Genomic DNA, 15,454 nt, shown 5'->3' on the forward strand with positions numbered 1-15,454 from the left:
TTAGTGATGGCTGCTCCGTTTTCAGTTAGTTTGGAGTATGGGCAGAGGGAGCTCATGTCTGGAGATGCTCACCCTGAGTCACCTGGGAGCAACTGCTTAAAACCTGTATGCACATTCAGTTTTTCTATTTGTAAACTGCTAAAATATTTATGTTCCTCCTCCATAGGAGGGACTGAGCCTAGCTTCCTAGGTATTTGCAGAATGTGTGGAGATATTAGCAAAAAAGTTACACTAAGAGTACATAGTATTACCATTATTATTATTATAATGGATTTCACTTTGGATCTTGAGTATGTGATTGCAGTCCTCTGAGAGGCGGAAACAGAACAAGAACAAAAAGAAATATAAAAGAACAATCTGTCATTCTCACCTGTTCTTCCCTCTAGAATGATTCCCATTCACTGGCTTCCTTTGATTATAAATAAAGTTGTATGATATCTCTCAGATCAAAGGAATGAGGCATTTTTCAGTCCCCAAAGCTTTCTTATTTTCTTAAGGAAAGGAACAGCGAAAAAAGAACAAGTGCTGTAATTGCCCAGGTTCTAGCATAGGACTGGTCCTTTAGATAGAAGAGGGCACAGAAACAATTAACCCAGTGTGTGGACACAGTGCCCTAATTCACACTGATCATCACCACGTCGCTGTTGTTCTTCTTGTAAGTAACCACAGTGAAACCAAGTGCCAAACAAAACCTGCGCAGAATCATGCAGATGGAGAGCCCGAGCCACCGTGGTGGCAACCCGAGAAGATCACTTAGTACAAGACACCTTCAGTGCTCGGGCTTTGGCTCCAGGAGGACAACCAAGGGAATCGTGCGAGCGATCAGCTCGAGGTTGTGCAGTACACCCGCACGGCTTCAGGGAGCAGCAGTGGATTTAGAGAAGTCTGTCTCCCAGGCATGGACAACGGTGTTGGCAGAATTGTGCTAGAAAGATATACCTGTAAAGATCATCAGGTTTTACAGGTGAATTTTCTCCTGTTTTCTGGAGGCACAGGTATAGATGGAAGGTGTTGGTGGAGTATGAATGAATGTGAGAAACCAGATCCTTAGAGAAGCAATCTTTTGCACTTGACAGATTGCAAGGCAGGGAGGGCTTCTGAATGGGAGTGTTCATATGGACCCAGCTGATCCCACATATACTGGCCAGGCCCAGACTTGTAACTGCTACTTCTTAATGGAGACCAAAATAGAATAGCTGGTCATAGGCAGCATCATGTGTGCTGCAAAGACCTCTGGCTTGTCAGTCTCCATTTCATGCATTTTTCATGCATCGCCTCTTGCTCCTATGCCATTTGTTTTGTCTTTGTTTTCAGCTGTATCTAGTGAGCCTTCATTGTGCTTTTGATCAGAGATTTTTCTGTGAAGACTTACAGGGCTCTCCTCCCCAGTCCTCCTTGTCTTCTCCTAACTCCCCCTTCTCCTCTGCTCTCCTTAGTTGTTCATATTCCCATCGCAGGTAACAGTATTCCAGAGACAATCATCAGCCCTGGTAAGGGGGTCAGAACGGATGGTAAAAGAGGACAGGTAAGGACATATCTTGGGGAGCCAAGTAACAGCAGTGGGGACACAGCTCTAGAAATGGCCCAAAAGGGATCATTTCCCTCTCTGTCTTTTGGAAGCACTGGGATGGTGCCAGCCAGAGGAGAGCTTTGGGGGCCTTTTGAACGAACCCCTTCCTACCAGCATCATTCAGCAGGAGAGACGTGCGTTGGCTCCTTCCCAGGTGTGGAGTTATCTGTCTGGACACAGGGCCCCGGAGCAGTTAGGGAAATGGGATGCTGAAGAGAGACCGAAAGACGTGATGTGTACCTGCTCCCACTCCTTCCTGAAAGGCTGACACAGCACTCTGCAGTCACTGTCAGGCGAGTGCATGACTTCTCCCTCCGCTCCGGCAGGATCATAGGCTACACGGATGGATGTGGTGGGGGTGGCTTTTCCTCCATCAGGGCCCGGGAGACTATAAACCAGCCCCACCTTGGTATTTGCTGAGGGTAAAGAAATTAATTGTACACTTTGGGGTTTTTTTCCCCCCATGTTCTACCCTGAAGCTTTTCTGAATAATGGGGGGGGGGTTAAGCTTTAATTTGCTTCTTAGCAATTTTTCAAAGATGGGGAAAGCTTTAAAAAGTTTCACCAGTGGAATGAAAATGAAAGGGTGTATGTGTGTCTGGGGATGAAATCTGGACTTGCTGTCTCAGTGGCAAAAGGAAAGGAGAGGGACTAGAAATGCAGTCTTTTCTCAAAAATATTTCATTAAAATGTAATTAAGAAATGATTCACAGCAAATGCAGCAAATAAGAGGTGACTTGGATGTTTTTCACAGCAAAGCAATGCTTTTCCATTTTGCAGAGAACTCAGTAAATATTATTAACCCATTTTATACCCTGGGATGCTGAGAAATTACAGTCATACACAAATTCTGTGGCAGGACCAAGAATATAAGTCAGACCACCACTTTCTCAAATGTATGTCTTCTCCAGCTGTATTCTCCCAATTATTACTGTTTTAACTCATAACTGATGATCATTACTTATTTTCCCAGTCACTGTGACACCCCTGGCGAGCCCTTCACTGAGTTTAAATACCCAGGGGGTACAGGTAATGCAGGGGCAGTAATACTTGTGGCTGCTCATCTACTTGCTGTTCAGAATATGACTTGGTACCTGCAGTTTACTGACTCCTGAACACCAACTTTTCAGCATTGCTTGAACGGAAGGGCACCAAGCAGGAGAAGTGAATGTGGGAGGGAGGGAGGGAAGGTGAGGGGGTGGAAAAATGAGCCTGCTTTACTGAATAATGAGGGGAGTGAAAATGAATGGGAAAAGAGAGAGAAAAGCTGGTTTAAATATTTAATCTCTGTTGCATTTGCTTTTGAAGAGGAGACAAAAGCCTTGGAACATCTTTTGTCTTGAACTAATTCTGACCAGAGATGAACGGCATGTGATTGTCACTTCTGTCATTTGCCTTAAGGTGGAGAGAAACAGATTGGTCCTGCTGCATCAGCCCATCACAACAATCTCCATCTCCAGCCGTAGCCAGTACCCGGAGCTGCAGAAGGTATAAATTACTCATGATGGTGACAATTCTGCCCCACGAGCCCACATTGCCCCAGATCCTGGTGCCAGCATGGTCAGCGTGTGTGCTGCCTCTGCTTCTTCAGAGAGGAGGAAGCTCCTCTGAGGGGTCTGAGGAGTAGTTGTGTCCCACCATAGAGCAAGTCACTTCACTTCAGGTCTTCACCACTCGGAACCAGGTGGTTAGTGCAACACACATCAGTAGTTATTTTCCCCTGTCTCTCCCCATTCCTTTGGGGAATTTCTTTCTACCCAGCCTCTCCCTGCAACATTTCTCTTCCCCTTCCCTTGACTTGGCCTCTCAAGTCCTCCCTCTCTGCTCAGCCACAGGCTAGGCAGAGCCAAAATAAGCACAGCTGTCTTGTCCACCAACCACATCTGCAACATCTGCAGCACCTTCCGCAGCCGAGGCAGTCCCACGGGTGAGCCGGCAGGACCTGCATGCCAGCATCAAAGAGCTGTATGTGCTGATGACCCGCTGCATCAACGAGGTCATTTGCTTTCAGTTAGTCCTATATAAACCATATTGTCCAGCTGATATAACTCATCTGCCACACATTCTGTTTCTCTTGTCTCTCACACTGGACACCCAGACTCGAGGACTGCAGCACAAGCCACAGCCAGTGTCACCCAGCGAGGCAGGCACAGCCCTTCGTAGTGGTGGTGGTTCTCTGCAGCCACAGCCTATCATCCTCTGAGATGGCCTTAGCCAGATAAAAACCTCATTTAGGCTTTCTTTATAGACTGGAGGAGTAGGAGGGAGAAATGCCTCCAGAGAGTAATTCATTGTAAGCCTGGCTTTTAAATTGGTAAATATCTGTAAGCTCTAAGAAAGGCTGATGGTGTCTGACTAACCAGAGGAAACTGCTGAGACTGGGAACTTTTTCTCTTGTTTTGGCAGTGACTTTGTCTTTCTGATCCACTTATTCCCTTTATAACCCTAAAAGCAAAGAGGTGCTGCCATCCCTGCTTCTCAGATGGGGGCAGATATAACATGACTTCTCCACCAGAGCCCCTCAGGACGTCTTTGAAAAAGCAGGGAGTTTTTTGAGCTCTGGAGTCCTGAGCCCTGAGGGAAGGCATGAAAGACTGGCTTTTTGTCAACTCCTGAACTAGGAGCACACCAGAAAAAAAGAGGAAAAAAAAAAAACCCCAACCTAAAATCTACAGCAACACCTCTCAAGCCTCTGAAGGCTCATAGTTAGCAATTATCATTCAAAGGCTTACTTCAGAAGTAATTTATTATTTTACTAGCTGTTTGCTAAGAGATCAAATAAAGCCAAGGTGTCTAGTCAAGTATGTTTCTATTTTATTTTGATATAATTTGAGGAACTCGACTGGCTACTTTAAATGCTGGAGAAGACAGCTGAGTGGGAGTTTGGGCTGGGAGAAGCCAGCTAGGCAAGAGTTTGCGTTTGGTTTACAAAAGAGCTTGAGTAGGCTGAGATTCCAGGCTGATGAGAAGGTCTCCATGATGACTACACTTCTCTCTTTTTTGGCAGAGAACTCATACACTCAACATGTGAGCTATAGGAATGAAAGAGGAGTTTATTCTCTGTAACACTACAGGACTTGACTTTATTTTTGAAGAGTTCTTCCCATGGCAGTGATACCAGGAGGCTGGTCACTCTGTTTGGATCTAAGCTACACAGTTGACCAGACACCAAAGATGGCAGCTTTTGGTCCAGGTTTGATGTGAACCAATGACTTAGGAATGGAAAGCATCTTATCTTATTTCAAAAACTTATTTGAGCTATAGAAATACTCCTCTACCTTTTGCCAAAGAGAAAAGGCTCAGGAGCTGACAAAGGAGTCCTGGTACTGTGGTCTAAAAAGTTTACTCTTTACTCTTACTCAGTTCAGGTCATGACCAGTTCACTACTGCCGCAGTGTTTCAGTGGTGCTGTGCCAAGCCGTGCCCTTCCTTCCGAAATCTAAAGTTGTCTGCAGGAGCTGCTGCCTCCCGAATTCGATCAATGATAGTTTGCGTTTGTGTTAGTCTCGGAGCCCCAAATCCACCTCCTGCTCTGTCCTGACCTTAGCGGGAGCTGCTGCCTCTTGCAGAGGGTTACAGCAGGACCCATCCCATAGCATGGGTTGTGGTCTTCAAAGTCTGTCGGCACAGAGGGACGTACAGGCACGTCAGACCGTGTGCCTGCAACAGCCGTGGTACCCTGCTCAACGTCTGCTGAGGGCCGCTGTGCAGCGCCGGGAGCAGGGGAGAAGGAGGGAAGCATTATTCTGAGAGTGACAACAGAAACCTCCTGGTGCTCGGAGGAGAAGGAGGAGAAAAAGCAAAGCATCTCAGGAATTCCTCAAAAGCTGCCGGAATCGTTGGGGGGGTCTGGAGATGAAACAGATGAGGTAGCTGGAGGAATCTTTGTGTTCAGCGAAGAGTAAATTTGCTCAAAGAAAAAGAGAGAGAATTGTGGGAGACCTGAAACTATATTCGGATTTGGGAGATCGTGCCTCCCTTCCATTTTGTTATTGTCAAAATATCTTGAAAATCTCAAAGTGTTTTTCTTCCTCTTTTTTTTTCCTCCGATTATAAGTTTTAAGTGGGAAATGCTGAAATACTTCATTTCAAATCTTTCAAAATCAATCTTTTTGACATCTCTTAAAATAGACTTGTAGATCTAAACTATTACTTCAGCTCAAAAAGGAGAAAAAAAAAGTGAAATAAACTGCAAACACGATTTTTCATTTGGGCTTGAACAAACTCCTTGAATTCACCTTAATTTTTCTTTGTTTCTCTTCTTTTTCTGACCCTCGGTCCCCCACACTTGCAGTTTGTTTGACCTTTTTTTACATTTTTATTACCCAGCTCTAGTTTAGTCTCTCATTTATTTAAATGTTCCTAAAAGAACAGCAGTTACAGATTATTCTTATTTCTTAATCAAACCAACCAGCAATCCTAACGTAACGTCTTCGAGGTTGAGGGAACAGGAGAAAGTATTCCATACGGCAAAAGAATTACAGGAATTATGGACAGAAAGCCCCTACTTGGGAAATGAGTCAGTCTGCTTCTGTCTAGCAGAAAAGATCAGCACGGAAGTGTAGAGCCTTTAGAAACAGCTTATGAATTTACAGCTTGAAAAGTAAGTGAAGTCTCTGTGTCTCTTGTACACATACGCTAACTCATTCCCCACACATGCATACATAGAGGTCTCTGGTGGAAAGACGGGGAACGTGCAGTCTGCAATGCATATGAACTTTCTGTTTAGAGGAAAAAAGAAAAGATTTTTTTCAATAGGCACAAAATCCCACCCCCTCAGCACCCCTCCTTCCCCTGTGTCTGACACTGACTTCAAGGGAGGAGTTGAGCCAATTATCTGTGAGTCCTACAGAAGGAAAATCTGCAATTTGCCAGTAGTTGTGAGAGCGAGAGGGAGAAAGGCAGGGAGGGAAGAAGAAAGACTTAATTGGCAAATGTAAAGAAAAGCCCTTTCTGTCCTAGAAAGAGAATATTTTAAAGCAAATCTCAGACCAGAAGAAAAGAAGCTCGCGGTGGTGGGGCTGTGCCAGGCAAGACCTGGGGAAGCGTAGGTTCACCATAGACAACTTCCATGCCCCCACTGATTTTTCCCCATAGGGTCTGAGGTGGTGCAGGGGCAGGGTGGGCCAGCTGGATGCACCCAGGACCCTGCACAACTGGGTGTTGCTCCAGAGACCCCTTCCCACCAGCAGAGCCTACGAAGCTTGGAAGAAAAGCCCGTGGGAGTGGGAGAGACTCTGCCTCTCCTTCTCTCCAACTGAGGCTGTGAGAAGAAGAGTTCATCTCACCAAAGGGAAAAGCTATCACTGGTTCGGAGACCCTTCTTTAGCCCATGTCGGTCGCCTGATCCAGTACTTACCATCCATGGGGGAACGCCCTCTGGAGCCCTGCGGTCCTTCCCAATCCTGCTAAGTTCCCAGGAAATACTGGTGAAGAACTGAGCCCAGAGCAAGCAACGTGGGATCCGCAGAACAACAACCTTTTACAGCAGCAGCCGCCCCTGATTAAAATTATCAGCTTCATCAGACTGCACCAAGACCCAGGACTGCTCCTCCAAGGAAAGAGAGGTAAGAAAGTAGCATAGAGCTTGGGATGAAAGTAGGAAACAAACATCCCACAGGAGTGATTGTGGTGTGCATGAAAATTACAGGGTTACTAGCAGTGACTAACAAGTGACAGGTCTGTTATGCATGGCACAGTTTGCTTCTGTCTATGCCCTTTTTAGCTGGATGCAGTGAATTACATTGGGATGGCAAACAGAGCTGAAGACTGTGGAGTGCAAGAGAGGTAGTTCAGAAGTCTGTTCATGGATAGGGAGTGGTAGGGAGCATACCCCCGATGGACGGACAGAAAACTAAGGTGTAAAAGCTGTAGGCAGGTTGAATGAAGAATGTCTTCCTTAGATATCTCTCCCCAGATGCTCAGGATCAAATTTGTCAGCACCTCACTGGAATTCAGACAAGTGCTCTTCAGAGCATGCAAAAGCAGGTGCATTGTCATTCACTCCGCTGTCTGTCTATGAAACAAGCAGGGGTGCTTAGCAGGTAGAAGGCTACACAGGGAGTCCAGAGAAATGGGTTTTAATGTTGATTTTGGACAGCTGTTTCAGCTTTCTCTGGGCATATGAGCTTTTCCCTTTATTAAGTGCGGATAATACTCATTACCTACATTTCTATGACACTTTTAAATCCCAGTGCTGTACCAATATAAAATACTAATGTAAAGTTTGTAGCATCAAGCCAGTGTATAAAGCAGAAGGTACCACTGGGAATTAATCTATGCTTAAGCATTTAATAAACTGGAAGGAAAAGATGTAGATTAAAGCCAGCTGGAGGTTGTTTGTCTCCTCACTCTCTTCTGATTGATTTTGCTTTATTTAGTACATGAACATGTGGTCTCTTTCTGTTTCCTTTCTTCTGCCTTTAATCTTTTTCAACGTATGAGTCCCTGTGCTCTCTCCCACCCCTGAGTGTGAAGGCTGAAGCTTCATTCTTTTTCTGAGGAGGAAATAAGACAGATTGTATTGAACTGGAGAAAAACTGGAGTGGGGGGATAAGAAGAGAGAGCACAAACCACAAACATAAACTCCCGGTTCAACGGCACACTCTGAGTCAGATTTGCAGCAGAGGTGATGAGATGAGTAGCACCCCCATGAATCAAAGTGCTGAAAAGCATCTTTTGACTTCATGTGAAATGAAATGCAGTCAGGAAAGCACCAGAGCACTTGACTGAATGCCTTGACAGGCGGAACAAGGGCTTCATAAAGTGACTATTTAATACACTAAAATCTGCATGTCCTCACGCCCCTTTTTCCCCTTCAGCACATCTACATCTTTGGGGCAAAGTCTCCTGAAATGAGCATGTGTCCGCACATAGGATTCTGCCTTTGATGGGGTGGGAGGCAGTGTGGTTTAATGACCAGAGATGCAAGGGTGAGGAAAGGTGAGAAGGAGAAGGAGGTTGAAAGGTAGGATTCCCAGAATGCGTTCACACTTCCCATTTGTTTGACCTTGGGTGGTCAGACAGCTTCCCTGTGCCTTACTCTCCCCATCTGCGGGTAGCTGTGGCGGCAATTCCTTCTCCAAGCTGTTCAGTATATAGTGGCATTAACTGAGGTCCAAAGCAGTGGAATGCATTTCAAGGTTGAGGACAGAAGTGCACTAAAAGTGCAAAAATAACCCTCCAAGCAGCTGCAGTGACACAGTTCACCTCCTTTGCTGTGTAACAGGAGTTTCTCTAATCACCAGCAGCTCGCTGGTTACCTGTCAGTCAGCAGTGTAATTTGCAGGATTTTGGCTTGTAAAGCTTGTAAAGCTTGTAAAGCTGCTGACCAGGATCAGGTCCCCCTGCGTGCACGTTCTGTACAGGACATACAAGGCATTTGCTTAAAAAGCATAACTGTGATCACTCCCAGGTGCTGCTGCACCAAGTTGTATGAAACTCATCTTCAGCAGGTGTGAACCAACACAGTCCACTTGCCCTCATGCAGCTCCACTGGTCCATCCCAGTCTGAAGAGCTGACTCATTTCTAAATACTGCACCTGGGCTGTAGAGAAGTTTGTAGTTTTTCTCACAAAATCTATCTCCCTGCTTTTCTCTGTCAGCTAAATAAAGCCCGAGAGGGTGAAAGGAAGCATCCCAAAGCAGCTCCGTCACCATTTGTCTGCCCATGGATGCAAGACAGTATTGACTGGCTATGTAGGAGAGGGCTGAGCCAGGGTACATGGCAGTGTTGTTTCAGAGATTGCATTTGGTGTTTCTGCAGTGTTGGAGATGGGTCCTGTTCTAAATAAAACGCAGAGTCCATTCCAAATACCAGGTGCGCTCCTTGCTGTCATTCCACCACAGCAATTCTAACAGTACCATAACTCTGCATGCGTGTGTTCGTTCAAAGTTATGTTCTGACATTACTGTCTGGCTCTAATATTATGCTGTCGTGCCCGCTGACTATAATTCAGGGTGTAAGCTACTCCGAGAAAAGCATTGCATTTTCTTCTGTGCTTTAGATAGGGCTGAATGTGCTGTTGGCGTGCAGCAAATTATAGCAATACTAATAAATAATAGCATTTTGCAGTTGCCTTGGGCTATAGCACAGCGCTTGTAATGATGCTGGATCAGAATTCCAGAGACTTCTTTATTTAGCAGTGACTGTATCTTCACTGCTGCTTTGGTGCTTAGCACATGTTAAACAAAGTAAAAGATTTTAAGCTTTTGACTGAGATAAGTGTCAGCTACATAAAAGCTTGGGAGATAAAATTCACTCGAGGGAAAGATAGGAATCCAGATCTGGACCCACAAATGATCTTCCAGCGTACATAAAGTACTCTCATTGTAATACTAAATAAACAACACCTAAGTTAAATAAACGCCACAGTGGGAACTTGATTATTCTTTAATAAGATCCTAGTAACTAAAATAAACTCTGTCAAAAATGTGCCTCCTTTGCTTTAATGGTTACCTTTCCCCACACAGGGGTTGTATTTTTCCTTTCAGCACACAATTCATTTGAACTGGTACATGAAAAATGTCTGAGCAACCCTCTTTTTTTTTCATCAAAGTTTTCTGCATCTGAGTGCTACGTCAAAATGCGATCTCCAAGGTCTTGAGACTCATTTTAGTTGTCAGGGGTTGGAAATCTTGTCTAATAGCTATTTAAGATGGCTGTCCTTCATCTTTTCTCCTGCTTGTACTTAGCACCCGTGAAGACTGTGACACTCACAACAGCTGTGTATGTATAAAGACTGAAAGTCCTATGAAATCTACGTTTCTGCAGTTCCATCCATTGCCAGCCATCCCACTGCAATGCTGATAGTTTGTTGACAGGGAGTTCCCACACCACCAGTCCAAACGGCAAGATTAAAATCTGGTTTCTAAAAGGTCACTAAAGGCACGGATCTATGAATTTATCATTGGCCAGTGTTATTTTGTAGCTCAGACTCCCTGCATCAGCAATGACGGTTGTATGGGACCAGCTATTTAAAGTTACTGAGATATCTAGCTTCCACTGATGTCAAGCATGATTTTTGTTTCTGTCCGACTTTTGGTTGCTCTCAGAAAATGAGTATTATGCACAGCTCCTATTTAGGCAACCAAACAAAGCGATCTAGGCTTCTAGTGGCGGTCTAGCTTCTAATGGCAGCTGCAGTGGATGCAGTATATTGGGAAATCTGACCTCTGTGTTTATGTATCTAAATGAGAACCAAGCTCTACTGAAAAATCTGGTAGTGTCTAAGTGACGCAAATGGTGGGAAGGATCCTGGTGTCTAAGTTGAAGCACAGCTGATAAAATTAGCCCTTAATGTTTAAATGAAATGAAATAGCAAATTACAGTTCAAAACCATGCTATTTTCACTGTAAATGCCTTCATTTTTATATGACTTTAAAAGAAAAGAAAAAACACAACAAAAAAAAAAACCAACAAAACCACTCCTTGGAAATTAGACTGAAAAAATTAAGCATTTCCAATGAAAAGACTTCTGTATGGACCATTGATCTACTAACCAGGACTGTGCTCCAGAGCACTCTTTGACAAGCTTGTGATAAGGAGCTGACTTACTCCATCCTCCTTTTAGTTTCTGGTCTTTCCTTAAACTCTGCTATTTCCTCTTTCAGGACAAAGCAATGATGAAGACCATGTCCGGTGGAAACTGCACCCTGAACGTGCCAGCCAAGAACTCGTACCGCATGGTAGTGCTGGGAGCCTCCAGGGTGGGGAAAAGCTCCATTGTCTCACGCTTTCTCAATGGTCGGTTTGAGGACCAGTACACTCCCACCATTGAGGATTTTCATCGCAAGGTCTACAATATCCGGGGAGACATGTATCAGCTGGATATCCTGGACACCTCTGGGAATCACCCTTTCCCTGCTATGAGGAGGCTTTCCATCCTGACAGGTGAGAAAGTGGGGGGGAAGTTTGCAGATAGGGAACAGTGGGTGAAAGATTATAAGGATAGACATTAGCTTGAAAACTGTAGCCTGGAGATGACCGTTTCTTGGGAGGTAGCTAAGGGGACTGATTGATTTTGTTGTAAGATGCACTTCTCTAGAGAGATATTTCCCGGCCAGGATGCTCCAGGCACTATAGGGAGTGCATTGGCCACAGAGGAGAAGTCCACTGGGTGAAGGTTCAAAATTGAGGTTTCACCCTAGTTTGTTTCCCTCCTACCTTCCCCTCCTGCTCCATATTTTTTATTGCAGTCACAAATAAATGGCTGAATAAAATATCATGGGCATAAAGAGCAACAAAGGACAAAATAAGCATGTCAGTACAAGACACAAGCAGTGAAAAACAAATGTAAAATGGACAGGAAAGGAATTCTAACCAAGAAAATCTCAAATATTTTTTTTTCCTAAAATTTCCAGCCTGATTCCCTTGATTTGATATTCCAGTAAAAGGATAGCTCTACTTTTACCCTTTCTCCTTGGTCTATAGTTAATCAAATGTGTTAAAGGGAAAAAAAGGAAAATGGTGGGCTCGCTTTGTACATTCTCATTGTCAAGCATTTCCTGTTGTGAGCTAAGAAGTATTCTTTAATTTTGAAAATGACAGTGGAGATATATTCAGCCACAGCTCACAACAAAGCTGCTTTCTGGATTTGCTATCTACCCCTCTAGCTAGCCAGTGAAACATGACTTTCACGTCTGACCAGGCTAGAGTCCATGTTCAGTGAGGTCCTAGGGCCAGTTTCTGGCATGTGGATGTGAGCTTTTGTCCCTGAAAACTCTCTTAGCATGTTCCACATGAATGTCATTCAACAGGCAATGATTTGCATTATTTTACATTTGCAAAAGGAATTGTAAGTCAGGAAATGTCAAAAGGAAATGCCAGGGGATCTGTGTCATTTATGTATTTCTTTTTTTCCATGGTCTGTTTCTCTTAAGCAAATGAAATGACAGAAGAGCACTGCACACTGGGAAACCTCTCATTCCTAACTTAGGCGTTTGGGTCTGACTAGCTGTAAATCTTCAGTTCAGGTGTTTCTTTGTGTATTGTGTAATCAAAAGGCCAAGGCTGAGCGGCTACTAGCTCTCCACTCTTCCTGGTGTCAGAACAGGCTGTCTTTTACACAGAGGGATGAATGAAAGGAAGAAAAAAGAAAAGCAATGCAGCAGAGCTGAGATAGAAATATGTTTACAAAAGAGAGTAAAATGGACAATAACTTGCAAGTCCAGTGCAACCTAGGAACAAAATCAGATATGACTGAAATAACATCATAGCCAAAAGTCTTTTCCATAGCACTACAGAAAGGTGTGGGGAGTTGAATTAAAAGAACTGGAATTAAAGTACAGCTGAGTGAATAGATTCAAAAGGACCAAACAAAAAATATGGGGAGGAGATGGCAAATAAACCTATTGCTTTTTTAAAATTAGCTCCTCTGACACAGGCTGCAGCCAACAAGCTTTTACAGTATCTTTTTTTAATTGCAGGGGATGTTTTTATCCTGGTATTCAGCCTGGACAACAGAGAATCCTTTGATGAGGTCAAGAGGCTCCAGAAACAGATCCTTGAGGTCAAATCCTGCCTGAAGAACAAGACCAAGGAATCAGCTGACCTCCCCATGGTGATCTGCGGCAACAAAAATGACCACAGTGAAGTCTTCCGCAAGGTACGCTCAGATGAAGGCGAGAACCTTGTCTCCAGTGACGAAAACTGCGCTTATTTCGAAGTTTCAGCCAAGAAGAACACCAATGTGGATGAGATGTTCTACGTCCTCTTCAGCATGGCCAAGCTACCTCATGAGATGAGCCCTTCCCTCCACAGGAAAATCTCCATCCAGTATGGTGACACTTTCCAACAGAAATCCTTCCGGATGCGCCGAGTCAAGGACATGGATGCCTACGGCATGATCTCTCCCTTTGCTCGCCGGCCAAGCGTCAACAGTGACCTGAAGTATATCAAATCGAAAGTTCTTAGGGAAGGTCAGTCTAGGGAGAGGGAGAAATGCACGATCCAGTGAAGGGGGCTTGCACTCCTGTCTGAAGTCATCATCCACATGCAGTGCCTTAAAGAAAAATGGTCTGTGGAAGCACAGAATGGGTTCATGGGGTTCATCGAGAAAACCCAACATGGAGAAAGGATAACTCTTCCTGCAGATTCTGCTGAGTCACGAATGTAAATAACATTGTCCTCGTAAATGACTGGGAAAAATCATGCCTGAGATATGAGTGCATTTCTCTGTCTTTGTAATGTAGTTCCTCTTCATTCCCCTTTTTGTTTAAAGAATACAGACCTGAGAAGTAAAGACATTTCAACCTCATCCTTACAAAGTAGGTCAAAATGCACAGAAGGCATTAACAGTTACGCAGCATGCAGCTCTTGCTAAGAGAGAGGAGGTTACATGTGTGCGTGTGTGTCTGTGTGTCTGTGTGCATGCATGTGTGGAGCACTCCTTTAAAAAAATGGGACTTGCATTTCAAAGGGCAGCAGTCTCAAATGAGGTTTCCCAGGTTGGGAGTGGACTCTATATACGGATGCATGACTAACTTGCTTCTGAGGGGACCTGCGTTAAGAAGAACTTGATTTTATGTTTGCTGGGACACTTATCATTTGACATTGACATGAATGTTGTTTTGTATTATAGATTTTATTTGGGATTTGGTTTTTTTATTGTGTGGGGGTGGGTTCTTAGCAAAATCAGACGGCAAGTGCGTTCGTTTGATATCAAAACAGTGTCTACTTTCTAGCAGTGAAAGGTGGTTTTCATCTGTAAAACTATGTAATATGTACATTGATTGAAAGTGAAATTGTTCTGCAAAAAGCCAATACATTTGACTGCTTTGCAAGCCTGGTGTGATATTGTTTCTCAAAGTAGCCACACCGACTCTGAATACCATAGTACAAATGCCACCCTTTGCCTTGCTGGCCACCAGAGCAATGGTTCCATCCTCTGCCTGTATCAGCCAAGACTGACCAGATTCATGTGTAGGCTTAGACCACTTCAGAGGCAGGACTGGGTTTTCCTTCAAAATTAAGAACTGAACGGTTGTAGGGCCAGCTCCATCGCATTTCTTCTGTTAACATGCCTCTAGTCATTTTGTTCATGGTTTTCCCTGTTGTCTGATAAAGGTTGCCTTGATGGAAACCTTTGCACTGCAGAAGTCCTTCAGAACAGAAGCCTTGTGCTGGCTGTCCAAACAGGGCTGAACTGGCTGGCCAGATAAATCTGGGGCTGTTTATTCACTTCTTACCTTTCTCAGCCCAGTCCAGGCTTCCTTGTCTTCAGGTCTGTCCCTGTTCTGCTTCTGGCTTTGTTGTTCAACATGCGCCTGTATGCCCTCAAAGCCCAATATATTCTCTCAGATGTGAGCTTGCCACTCTCACTGACTTGAATGAGATGTGTGCCACATAACTGCGGGCAAAGCATGGCCCCAAGACTGTACACAACAGTAAAGTATATATGTTATATATACCTCAAAACGACCTTCAGGTATCTTGTCACTCCCTCACCCTCAAATTCTGTTCTTGGCTGTATCTGCCTTGCTGTGTCCTGGGCAGAGCTGTGAGCTAGTTCATGCTATAATTTGACAGGAAACCAAGAATGATGGTTGTCTGTAAAAATTAGCCTCCGGACCTCAAAATCCCATATTCATTTATCAGCTCCACCCTTCATTGGTACTGTATATTGACTGGTAAAATACACTGTTCTTTTATTCCTGTTGCCAGAGCAGCACCTTTCAGACCACGTCCCCCTCCCTATCTATAAATATGTAGACGGTTTATGATTAAACCTGTTTTATTTATTAGCTGTGTCCTGGTCCTTTTTACTTTCTCCATGAATAATGAGGAAGGTCCTATTTTTTTGTTGTGCAGCTACAGCTAGGCATGTGAGTTGTGGGTTGAGAGCCCTGATGAGATCTCCAGTAAGTTCTGGAAGAGCCTTTTAT

At 44.3% G+C, this 15,454-nt stretch overlaps 1 protein-coding gene across 1 annotated transcript; it reads left to right on the forward strand.

Annotated features, from left to right (window-relative positions):
- Positions 1-6,533: 6,533 nt before the first annotated feature.
- Positions 6,534-14,981, forward strand: RASD2 (RASD family, member 2). The gene is made up of 3 exons (XM_010585378.1): positions 6,534-7,137; positions 11,183-11,462; positions 12,998-14,981. Exons 2-3 carry the CDS (start codon positions 11,192-11,194, stop codon positions 13,525-13,527), a joined length of 801 nt encoding a protein of 266 aa, XP_010583680.1. The 5' UTR covers positions 6,534-7,137; positions 11,183-11,191; the 3' UTR covers positions 13,528-14,981.
- Positions 14,982-15,454: the final 473 nt, after the last annotated feature.

This window comes from Haliaeetus leucocephalus, unplaced genomic scaffold, assembly GCF_000737465.1.
Source record: "Haliaeetus leucocephalus isolate CR32 unplaced genomic scaffold, Haliaeetus_leucocephalus-4.0 Scaffold101, whole genome shotgun sequence".
Lineage (NCBI taxonomy): Eukaryota > Metazoa > Chordata > Aves > Accipitriformes > Accipitridae > Haliaeetus > Haliaeetus leucocephalus.